We start from the raw sequence: 13,310 nt of genomic DNA, 5'->3' as shown, positions 1-13,310 counted from the left end.
CGATAGGTAGTTTCCACATACAATGTCATTCCAAAATCTTCCACCATATGCCTCATCCACGGTACTTAAGCACATCAACGTCTAGTAGCTATGTATTTCGCCTATGCTGTTGAAAGAGAAATCAATACTTGTATCTTATTGTACCTTGATACTAGTTTTGATCCCAAGTAAAAGCATCCAAAAGAAATCAATTTTCCTTGCCCAACCAGCAACACTGTAATCTACATTACTAATTGCACTTGTAGGAAAAAAATTTCAGTTCAAAAACGGTTTTATTACACAATGAAAAATTAAAAATTTGAAAAACTGACCAAATTTGTGATATTTATAACAATAAACCCTAGACCAAATTCGTACTTATGTTTTCAAATAGGTGAATACTTGTCATTGTCGACTTTCAACCAAATGATCTTATCTGTTATTCTCATATAACGTACTGTTTTGAGTGTGGGATCGAACAAATCGAATCAAACATAGAACCAAAAATATTTTCTTTACTTTTAATGGGAAAGTATATCTCTCTTAAATAGAAACTAGTAGAATTGCAATTCCCAGATAATAGAATTTATTCCTAAAATAAATTTCCACTACTTGCTGCCAGAATAGGAATATTGAAAACTTTTGAGAAACTTTCAATTGGTGTGATTTGAAGCTTACCGGTTCCATCTATTAATAGCGAGAGTTGGTAGAATTCTAATTGAAGTGGTAGAATACAAGTAATATTATTTTGATAGAAAAAATCTCTAACTCCATATTATTTAGGGAGAGGGGCGGCAACCCTAGATAGGAATACTAGGTTTTGTCGTCCTATGTATTCCATATAAGGGGAGTTGGGCCTCTCTTATACTGGGTCCAATTATATGTGTTTCCTTAATTTTAACCCAGCACTTTATAATTTATTCCAACCTAGTACATGTTTTTTTCTATTTCTCAAATTAAATATTAATTGTTCAATTAATTTAAATAAATAAATTTCTTAATTAAATAATTTTCTTAACTCAATTCTAATTTAGTTAAAATCATGACGGCTTTACCGTAAAAGAATCTATGAGAATATATATTTAATTTTTCTACATTCAATTGGATTCACAATGACCAATTAATTTAAATCCATTTTCGAACATCAATTAATTAATAATTTGAAAAACCATAAATAAATTCTTAGGTCATTTTCATACTTAGTGAGGAAACCACGTTTTATTTTGAATGTAACTCATTTCTCTAACTTTATCATTTCTATCCATCTATGTTCATTTGATGCATCCTGCAATTCATTTCTGGTTTCAATGAGCTAGCAGAGGGATTGATTGGCAATATGCAATTGAAGCTCAAATGATTTATAATTAAGTTTTGACTTTTTACCTATTAATTATAAACTCCTTTAGTCATGAAATCATTCCACTATAGTATCGTGACTAATCTCTCCCTAACAACATACTATTACAAAAGTAAAGCAACTTGATCAGTGCTCGTCTAATGACCTTGTCATAAGTGTGTTACCCTCATAGGATATATCCCAATATGATCATATTTTATCTCATAGTAATCATTACATCTTCTTTCATGAAAATTGAATTACTATTGAATAGTAATCTAGTCATTCATCACAAAGACGAACGACCTATGGCTACATTTACTTTTCATCAACCATGTAATTCTAGTAAAAGGATATCATTTGCCCATGCGTCGGGCTATTAATTCCACTGTTGTGAATGATGCTACATACTGCAGAAGTCGTACACCCAACAAACCAACTTTTGGTTTCTTATCTATTTGAACTCAGGATTTTAATTACATAAAAGTGTACAAGTAATGCATACATAGTCTGTTATCCATCCAAGATTTAGGTATGCTACACTATGAACATCGCAAGTGAACAAACCCATAAACGAATTCATGATTTATTTTTCTTGGGTCTAGTTCGATGTACTGTCAGTCCAGTCAGTCACATCCATGTCTCTATCTTCTAAGACTCATCCACTCCGATGCCCAAGGCAAAACATCTTCTCAATTGGACTTGATAGACGACATATTAGTATTTCAATCGATTTGCTCATTTTTTATTAGAAAAAAGACATGTTTAGGTTCATCTAGTTTACTCATTTTCAATTAGACTAAGGGCAAGTTTAGGTTCGTCTACTAATATAAGTTGTCTTTTCGTATTAGGATCTGACCATGTAATATCGCTTAGTACCAGTTAAACATTAGACAACCAATGAGCAAAATTTGTTTCCATTTTATTTTGCGTGCAAAAACCCATATGAGGACAGTTATACAAATTATATTAATGTAATCAATGAATTTGTTTTATTAACCAATCTTTTCAAAACAAAATCACAAATTTACATAGATGAAAACACTACACTGAAGGCACCATAACCAACAAAATTGTCATTAGAAAACCATATTCCTAACTCAGTTGGTCTATTCACATACCTAATAACTCTTTTGATAACCTTGACATGTGATTCTTTAAGATTTGCTTGGTATCTAGCACATGAACCAACACAAAAACACAAGTCAGATTGACTAGCAATGAAATAAAGTAGGCTTTCAATCATGCTTTTATATATGGTCTCAAAAGCGGGCATTCTCGTTAAATCAATGAACAATTTCTTACTAATTGACATGGGAATTCAAGTAAGCTTGGAATTTTTTTAGGTCAAACTACTTCACAAGGTTCTTATCATAGTTCTCTTGTATGAGGAATGCGCCATCCTCCAACTACTTAATTTGGAATCCAAGAAATGATGACAACTCACCCACTATACTCATCTCAAATGCACTCTACATTAGCTTCACAATGTTGTCTTTTGTAGTAGTTGATGTTGTACCAAAAATTATGTCATTGACATAAATCTAGGCCATTGTAGTTGTGCCACTATGTCTTTGAATGAACAAGGTCTTATCGCTAGATCCTCTTTGGAAGCCTTCGTCGGTTAGGAACTAGGATAGCCTCCCATACTAAGCTTGAAGGGCTTGTTTAAGACCATACAATGCTTTGCCCAGCTTGTACACATGTTCTAGATATGCGGGGTCTTCAAAGCCTTTTGGTTTTGCGACATACACCTCTTCCTTCAAAAAGTCATTGAGAAATACACTCTTAACATGCATTTGATATAATTTGATGTTAAGATGATTAGCTACACCAAGTAATATTCTGATGATTCAAGCCTTGCAACAGGTGCAAAAGTCTCCTCAAAGTTTATACCTTCAACTTGAGTGTATCCCTAGGCCATAAGTCTTGCTTTGTTGAGAGTGATATGCCCATGTTAATCTGTTTTATTCTTAAATATCCACTTTGTACCAATAATGTTGAAATCAAAAGATCTTGACTCTAGCTTTCAAACCTCATTCCTTTCAAAATGTTGTAGCTCCTCTTACATGTCTTGAATCTAATCTATATCCTTTAAGGCATCCTTGACATATTTTGGATCAATATGAGAAGTGTAGTAGGCAAGTCTTATCATGTCTTTACAGTTTCGCCTTGGTCTTCTTATGGTTTAAATCTATTCACAAACACATCTAATAATATCATTTGTTGAATGATTCTTTCATACTTTTTATGTTGATTGAGGTAACTCAAAATCTTCATTTTAACCATCTGATAGATCAATATTCTCAGCTTCTATAGTCTTAGCATTTGGCTTCACTATAACTTTTTTAATGCTAGGAGAAGTGGGCAGTTTCACAGGCACTTTAGGAGGCACTTCAATGCCATCATCTCTTTCGACTTTATGAGCTCAACATTATCTACCACTATACTAAAAGTTTCTATAAACTTCTGAGTGTGTTTTTTATACACTCAAAAACCTTGCTATTGGTTGAATACACCAAGAAGATTTCTTCATCAGATTTTGAGTCAAACTTGCCTTGATGTTCTTGATCTTTCAAGATGAAACAAGTACTTCCAAATATATGGAAATATTTGAATTTTTCCTTTCTCATATTCCATATCTCATATGGAGTCATGCAAGCCTTTAGCCTGATAAGGACCCTGTTGATAGCATAGATTGCAAGTTTTTACTAACTTAACCCAAAATCTATGAGCTACACCTTTGCTGTTGAGCATCACCCTAGCCATCTCTTGCATAATATGGCTATTATGTTCCACAACTCTATTTTGTTGTGGTGTTTTGGCAAATGAAAACTCATGTTTAATTCCTTCCTCATCACAAAACTCAATAAACTCTTTATTTTCAAACTCTCGTCCGTGATCACTTCTAATCCTCTTGATCATCCCAATGACTTGGCCCTTCTCATTCATAAGGTTTCTTCAAAGTTTTATGAATTCATTAAAGTTATTAGATTTGTCTCTAAGGACTCTTACCTAAGTAAACCTTTAATATTCATCCTACATAAGTACGTAACATTTTCCACTTATGCTTTCAGTTTATATAGGACCTGTGAGATCCATGTGAAGTAACTCAAGTGGTGTTGTTGTTTAAATACAAGACAAATTTTTATGCTTCTATCTATGTTGCTTGCCCTTTAAGTAGCTAACAAACACTTTAAGAATAAAACCACTTAGCTTTAGAGTCCTTACAACATCATACCAAACCAACCTTTAAATTCCCTCATAGTGTATATGACCAAGCTTATCATGTCATAACTCTAAGTCTGAAACACTAGCATTGTTGCTTGACTGATTGAATCACCTTGTAGCAGTTGTTAAATGTGTGAGCCCCTTCCATGATCTTCTCTCTTGACTTTGATGAAACTAGACATTTGTCTTTGGTAAAGGTAACAAGCAGTCCACACAGTTGGGAAATTCTTACCAAGTTAACTTTTAGATAATCCATATGAAGTATATTCTTCGAATTTGACATTCCAGGAACATTTAGCATACATTTTCCAAGATTGTGACATTTCTTTCCATCTTCAAATGTAACTTTACCCACATGATAATGTTCAAATTCAAATAAGTATGTAGGATTAGCTTTCATGTGCCATAAGCAAACACTTTAGCTCTTTATTTTTCCACATAAGTTTCTGTTTCTTCATAGGCAATGTGCCACGAGAAATGGGCACTTTTTTAGGCACTGCATATCTCTATCTCAAATCATGTAACATTTTGAAACATTAAGGTTTGATATGTTTAGGGGCACCATAGTAATGACAAACATCTCTGTAGGATGTTATTACATTCTCTTTATCTTGATTATCATAGGTTCAATGGAACATTCACATGTTTCTCTATGACTTAAAGCTTTCACAAAAACTGTTGGACTCTTCATAGCAGTGTTCCTTTGTCCACATAACCAATGCATCCTTTGCATGTATCTATCCTTCCAACAACAAAAATTTCATCTAACTTACCATTGCTAGCATTGAACTTCTCAAGCATTAGTTTGGTTTCTACCAATTCCTTCTGTGTTTTCATCAAGTTGTCTAGTTCTTCAACAAGTAAGGATTCTTTGTATTTTACCTATTTGGCCAGCTTTACATTTTTCTCATCCAAGAGAGTGTTTTCTTTCATCAGTTGAGCATTCAAATCATACACTTACTCCTATTTTCCAAGCATGATCTTGAATATTTATAAGAACCTCTCTCCAAAGTCTTTTTCAAATTCAACATTAGAGTCATTATTTTATCCTTCAGTGGCCTTTATTGTGAATGCCACATAGTTGATGTGATGATCTTCGTCAGATTCAAAGTTACTAGAGGAATCATCATCATTCCAGATTACAAACAATGACTTATTCTTTTTCTTAAAAGTGTTGCCATATTCAAGTTAGACATGTCCATAACCATGCCACTCATAGCATTGGATACCTTTCTTCTTATCCTTCTTTGTCTCTTCTTTGATGGCTATTAATTGCCTTCGGACGTACCAATGTCCAGAGTATAAATCTTGCATAAAATATATTAAAAAATTAGTTTTCGCTAGTATACGTGTCAGATTATAATATAGTTACAACGAAGTAGGTGAGTACTCCGACAATCGTAGCCAAAGGAGTCAAACACTAAGTTAATTCTAACCAAAGCACAAATAGATCTAATTAGTACTTTAAATAGATTATATTATGATGAAATATAAATAAAGGTTTTTGGAATTTATAATAATAGTAAAAAGAAATAAATAAATAATGAGAAATAGAATACCAGAATTTGTCAAATCTGAGCATGGGTGATTAGCTCGCTTCGGTAATCATAACCAACTGTCACTTCGGGCTTTCTTGTTCAATCAACTAGTCGATACCCTAATAGGATCTTCTGATCTTCCACTAGAATAATGAGTTGATAAGAACAACTTATCTCTCGACCTCACAGTCTAGACCGATTTAGGGTTAAAGTGTTCACAGATATGCCATATCAATTTTAGGTTAATTCCTACCTTAATGACTTCCTAAGGTCGTCAAGCCTAGGGTTAAGTTTTTCCTTTCCGGAATAGCTGATCCGTTAAGAGAACCCTATAAAACAGTTAATTAATCATACCTCCACTCGTTAATCCCCTACAGGTGGATTAATTCTTCATGAATCTCATAAACAATATAGAGTTGATATATAAATAAACAAGAATAACAATTCAAGAATATAAAGTTTAGAAGCCTGATTTGTATTAAATAAAATACCGAATCCTCACAAAGTTTGATCAAATTCACAAATTTGATCTTTTCCACAAAATCAAAGAATAATAGTGAAATAAACCTAAAGCCTAAGAAAAGAGAAAGACTAAAGACTAAAACTATGAAGAAAATTATACAATACGAAAAGTTGTCCATAGCATGTGTTAAATGAGCCTATTTATAGACTTAGAGTGGCCATCATCCTTAACCCTAGGTCAACTGTCGTCCTCGTGCTTAATGTTTGATTGTGCAAACCAAAACGCCCCTGGCTCATAATTATTTCCCGTACAGAGGTGATGTCGCGACACACCAGATCCCGTATTGCAAGATCAAAGGCAATATGCTCATTTTTAAGGTAGATTCAGGGGTGTGTCGTAACACCAAAGGTAGTCTTAAAATTCTTCTATTCTGCTCCCTATGTTGCGACATCCAACTCTTTGTGTTGTAACACAATGGCCAGTATCGAGTTAGAGTACCTTTAAATGGTCTCCTGCACGCTTACAAAGCATATTAGCTCACCCTTAGGCCTTATTCAGCCCCTAAGGTCAATAAAAGACTCAAATTACACATTTTATTTAATGTAGATAGAGTTACGAAAACTTAACCAAAGTGCTTGTATTCAAGCTAATAAAGTGTGAAAACTGGTTTAATATTTGCCACACAGAATTACAACAAATCAACTACACCTTTGGATTTGTTCTTGGGAACACTCTTATTGATTGCAAACTTCTTTAGTCTTCTTGACTACTTCTTAAAGGCTTTTTTAAAGTTTTGAGTAAGCAACACAATTTATTCTTTAAGTTCTTCAATTGTAATAGAGTTGGAAGTTGGCACTGTATTAGCCACTTGTAGAGAAATATTTGAATCTTGCGTTCTTAAAGTTTCGAATTTAGTGGTTAAAATTTGCATCTTGGTCTAATACTTGACAGTGTTGGTTCCCTCATGTGTTGTCTATAGAATGTCTCAAGCCTCCTTTTCAATAGTACACTTCGAGGTTCTTTTAAATTCTTGCTAGTCAACTCTAAAAAAAATGGCACATAATGCTTTAAAGTTAGCATTAACAAGATGTTCTCATCAGTGGTGCATTCTAACTAGGATTTTGGAACTTTTCCAATTTTGGTTTCAACCATGCGAGGTTGCCACCTTGTAAATGTGGATCACCAAGCCTTTTCGTCAATCGATTTGATGTAAGCCCTCATTTTAGCCTTCCAATAGCATAGTTGCCACAATCTAGCTGAAAAAGACAAGTGGATGAATATCCTTCCATATCTTGCAACTAACAACACTAGAAATCACCATTAGTTATGTTAAGTTGGAGACTCTAATGCCAATTGTTGACCTGAACCAGTTGTTAATATGTAACGAGTAGAGAATGAATAGAAGTAACAACAAAAGTGGACACTTTTGATGACACTATGATAAACAATAGAAAAATAGAGAATAAGAAATTATTTAGGTAGCTCGATTTTTCTACATCTGTAGTTCCTAGCTTAATGAGATGAATCCATTATCTTTTAACTCAATACAACTAGTGATCCTAGTTTTATCACATCCAGTATAAAATCCTCACTTCTATAGTGAAAAAGACTATATCTCTCACCACTAAATTCCCTCCTAAGAATTTAATTTGTTAATCCGCAAGTGAAAGGTTTTGCTATCTCAAATGCACTTTCACAATAACATTCTCAAAGAACTGATAAGTGCTTTCACTTCTCTATACATAAACTTACACAAGTCCTTCAAGTATATAAAAGTTTTCGAGACTTGCTAACATATTAAAGATCAATTACTATCCTTTTTAAATAGTAGCTAAAATAGCTAAATACAATATAATAATAACATCCAAAGTAAGGTGGATTGTTGGAAGATAAGTCATCAAGTTTTGTCTTGATCCAATATCCTTGATCCAAGGGACTTGGTAAGATTTATCTGATCCAATCATTAAGATATATTCGCCTAAATGAATTGATCTTCATTTTTGGGCTTGAATAACTCCACAATACCAACATAGTCCAAAAATATGGAAAGTATGACTCTCTCGTAGTGGTGATGGAATTAGGCACTTTCATTTTCACATAATAGCCCCTTCCAAAACTTGTATCAACACTTATAAATTAATAATTTGAATTTAATAAATCATAATTAATTAATTTAATTTGATATCACATACTAATTAATTAAACTTATTAGATTTATGAACTTCATAATAAAATAAATGTGCATAAAAGTAATAATACATGCAACTACTATACTTCTTTTAATTTTGTTAATTTGATTCTTTCTTTCTTAATTTGATGAAAATCCACGACATAAATTATCTTATAAGTTTGCAATAATTATCTCTCTATAATAGATTTTGTTATAGTTGTAGGATAATCAACTCTATAATAGACAAAATCTTAATAAACAAAGAAAATTATTAAAAGAGAGTTAATTGTTTTATTCACCTCAATTTAAGGGTTTCCTTATGATCTTGTAATAGAGTTTTGAATATTTACTTAAAACCAAGCCTTTTTAACTCCTCAGTCCTAACTCTCGCTTTTCTCCAATAGACATGACTTCTTCACAACCAACATCACTGTCGTTCTTAATGCACTCTCTACTCGCTTTCTCTCCCTAGGTGGTCCCTCATTTCTTCCTCTTTATATTTCTCTTACCACTTTCTCCATTTCTTCATCTCTTATATCTAATTGAATATATAAACCCCTCGCCAACCCTCCTACCAACAGATACAAGAAACTTGGTCTTAATTTCCCAAAGATGTCGAGCCGAAGGTCGTCGTCGAGGCAGTCCACCGGCGGCGTTTCCCGGATTTCCGATGATCAGATAATTGCACTTGTCTCCAAGTTACGCCACCTTCTTCCTGAGATTCGTGACAACCGATCTGACAAGGTACTTTGAAAACTTTGTCTTCCAAGCAGTACAAGTGAAAAAACAAGTGTGTATCATTATGGAAATTAAATACTACATTATCAATCAAATTTATTGCAATCTGACAACCTATATGTACTACTTCCCCTGCCGCACGTACCACATGGGAATAGTTTGTTTCAGTTGGGAATAATACTTGTCTTCCAAAAAAACTACCAGCTCGAAACTTTGACCCTTCCATAATATCATGATAAAGGTTTAAATAACCACATTATGATCCTAAATTCTTTTGTTTTAACCCTTTTCTTTGATGATCATACTGATTAATAAGGCTCGTGATAAATAAGGTGAGACTGGTACATTTGTTGTACTGATTGGACTCAATAATATCATGTAAAGTGATAAAGAGTGGAGCAGCTTTGTCAGAAAGAAAGTGACCTGTATGTATATGGATTCCAGTAATTCATATCTTGAAAATTTTTTGTTTGGTTGTTTATGCCTATCTTTTCTAATAATGTTCAAATTTGATTATGTATTTTTAAAATAGTTTGTGTTCGAGTTATATATATATATATATATTGAACAATATCGAAGTTCAAATCTACATTATTTCATTTAAAGTGTAACGTGTCTTATTGTAATACTTAACATTTGTTTGTATTTTTAAAAAATTTAATTTAAGAGTTTGTATTATGGGTGGAAAAATTCTTTGAAAAATTAAAATATTTATTATAAAGTAAAAAAATCAATTTAAATTATTTAAATATATCGATATTATGATTATAAAATATTAATTGAATACTTGAAAATGAATAAGGTAAATTATTTGTTTAATCTAATTTGAATTCATAAATTACATTTTAGATACTAAAATCATATATAAATATAATTTTGTAAATTAATAAAATTTATGTGTACTAAAATAATTAACTTAAATATAAAGTATTTTTATTTTCTCGGTATAATTACTTTATTAATATCATCATATTTGAAATATAAATTTAATTGTTTAAGTACTTAAAATGCTATTTTGAAAATGATGTTTTCGAAACGGGTGAGACTTAGCTCACATTCCATAAGTCTACGGACAAATGTAAGTCGTCCAATTATTATAATTATTTAAATTTAAAATATTAATTTAAAATTAATCCTAAAATCTTAAATGTTAAAATCATCAATTCTAAATTCAAAACCATAAGTATAACCTTTAAATTTAATTAAAAATAATCCAGATATTTATTTAATATTGCTTTTGATTATAAAAAGGTTATAATTATCTTTTAAACTTTATACTTTTTAAAAGATGATGGGTTAATTTAACTCAAAAAAAAAAGAGTCAATTTACAAAAATGTTTGAGAGTTTAATTTGACATTTTACAATTAAAAACTAAAAGAGAACAAAAATAATTCAACCATTGGTAACAATCCGTGAACTTGCAAACTGTTTATTTAAGGGTTAATATTTGACATACTAGTAGTATATATTTTTATTCCATAAGTACTTTTAAAAATTATCACGTCTCTTTTTTCTAAAATATTTATTTTATTTTACCATACTCTTAAAAGATATTTGTTAACTCTCTAATTACATTTGTGAAGTATAAAATTCTACTAATAATATACCAAATATTATTTCTTTACTTAATATTATTTTTATTTAAAAAATTGATTTGTCCAACCTCAATATTAAACTCACCCCTAAAAAGAACCTGAAATCCATTCGCGGCATTTGAAAATTGATGCATCAAAAATTTTAAGAAAAATTCTAACAAATGAGCTAGAACTTTTGATAAAGGTTAAAAAGTTATCGTGTGAGCTCTAGGCAAACAGTAGAATTTCTACTAAACTGGGTCGACATGGGATTGCAGGCATCAGCATCCAAGGTTTTACAAGAGACGTGCAATTACATTAGAAGCTTGCATAAAGAGGTGGAAGATCTAAGTGACCGACTCTTTCAGCTTTTGGCTACCATTGATGCCGATGGTGCCGAGGCTACTATTATTAGGAGTTTACTTATGTAATAATAATAATCCAACTTTACTATTATTATTTATTAGGTCCAACAAAAACTAGATTATAGTTTAAGATGCTTACCCCATGTGCATTGTAATTACTTAGTATAATAAAAAGACTTGCAATAGCAAAGCCTTTTAATTGTAATGACAATATGGATGACTTATATAATTATGTTTAGCTTTTCATATATTTAAAAGATTATATCGTGATTTTATATTCATTAAGTGTAAATATTTTAAGATACATTAACGTTTGATTTCATGGTTTAAAATCCATATTTCAATCTCTTCTTCATCAAGGTTTAGTTAATTTTTAACGTACATGAAATTAATATGATTAAGAAGTTTATTTTGAAAGAAGAGAGAAGCGAATTAGAATAATACTTTTTTCATCTTAAGCTTTTGTCGGTAATTAACATGGTAGGGTCAACACATTGGGAAGTGATTAAGTTTTGCTCCAGTATAACCTCTATTTTATCCATACGTATAATTGTACATAATTTATTTCTTATAGTTTCCTTTTTTTTAATGATTAGATAAACTCAAAAGAAGGTAAAAGGTGTGGGATCTAGTGTCCTTGTCATTAATAGTTGTAATTTTTAAATAAATTGGTTAATAAAATTTTATTATTAAATTCTTCTTCTTTTTTTTTTTGTATATTTGTACTCAATAGGTTTTGCATGAAAAACAAAATGTATAAGTAAATATTGGCTTACTGATTACCTTACGTTTATAACTAATATTAAGTTGCATCATATGGTTGAATTGTGATGTGTGAAGACAACATATATTAGTAGGTAATCTAAATGGACCGTAGTCTGAAGAATCAAAATTGAGTAAATTGATTCAAGGGACTATTATGTTGTTTGTCAAGGCTAATTTGGGAGATATCTTGTCTTGGGTATTAGAGCGGATGATTCCCAAAAAGATAGAGACATAGATGTGATTGTCTAAACTGACAATACATCATACAAGATCCAAGTTGAATTCATCTTAAATCCATTTATGGATTTATTCATTTATGACGTTCATGGTGTGACTTATTTCATTCCTAAGTAACAGACTATGTGTATGTAGCTCGTGAGTTTTGATATATTAAAAGTCTGAGCTCAACTGGTAATAAAGTTGAAAACTGGTATGTTGGGTATACGATTTATGTATGGGCGCATAGATTTACTTACAATAGTGGAATACATAGCTCAATAAAGAGTAAATGGTATCCTCTCACTAACATTGCATGGTTTATGAAAAAAGAAACATGGTCATGGGTCATTCGTTAAGGACAAATGATTTTATTACTATTTGTTAGTAATAGACTTTTTCATGGCGGAACATGCGATGGTTACCAAAAGATAAAATATGATCATATTGGATGAATGAATTTAACCTAAAGAGATTAAGAATATCTTATGAAGGTAATACACTAATGATAAGGTCATTGGACAATCATAGTTATAAGTTGCTTTCGTAATGGTATATAATAATGGAGAGTTCAGTCGTTGTACTTTTAGTGGATTGACTCCATGACTAAATAATGTTGTAGTTAATGAACGAAGAGTCAAAACTTAATTAGAAATTATTTAAGCCCTAGTTATATATGTCCAATCAATCCATCTGCTACCTCAACACAACCTTTTTACATATTGTAATTAGAACCAACATATTGATTGAATAAAAATGACTAATAGAGAAATAGATTGCATGTATTTCTATTCGCAGTAAATGCATTTTCTCTCAAGGAACAAGAGGTGGCTTAGAAATTATTTTAATTTATTTGAATTATTATTTAATTTATTGTAGTTAAATAATTGAGTTCAAAGTAAAAATTAAATTAATCAATCATTGTAATTTTACA

General features: G+C 31.2%; 1 protein-coding gene across 1 annotated transcript; it reads left to right on the top strand.

The window, feature by feature from the left end:
• Positions 1 to 9,103: 9,103 nt before the first annotated feature.
• LOC105768111 (transcription factor PRE6) lies at positions 9,104 to 11,669 on the top strand. Its single transcript, XM_012587862.2, has 2 exons — positions 9,104 to 9,461; positions 11,309 to 11,669. Exons 1-2 carry the CDS (start codon positions 9,330 to 9,332, stop codon positions 11,459 to 11,461), a joined length of 285 nt encoding a protein of 94 aa, XP_012443316.1. The 5' UTR covers positions 9,104 to 9,329; the 3' UTR covers positions 11,462 to 11,669.
• Positions 11,670 to 13,310: the final 1,641 nt, after the last annotated feature.

Source organism: Gossypium raimondii, chromosome 7 (genome assembly GCF_025698545.1).
Source record: "Gossypium raimondii isolate GPD5lz chromosome 7, ASM2569854v1, whole genome shotgun sequence".
In the NCBI taxonomy this organism is placed as follows: Eukaryota; Viridiplantae; Streptophyta; class Magnoliopsida; order Malvales; family Malvaceae; genus Gossypium; species Gossypium raimondii.
The sequence above is the reverse complement of the archived record's forward strand: the minus strand, read 5'-3'. Positions and strand labels throughout refer to the sequence as shown.

Bases quoted from the DNA above. Each gene is read 5' to 3' on its own strand.
- LOC105768111 (XM_012587862.2), top strand. From the start codon at position 9,330: ATGTCGAGCCGAAGGTCGTCGTCGAGGCAGTCCACCGGCGGCGTTTCC. The intron at 9,462-11,308 runs GTACTTTGAAAA...ATGGGATTGCAG, and splicing joins GTGACAACCGATCTGACAAG to GCATCAGCATCCAAGGTTTT.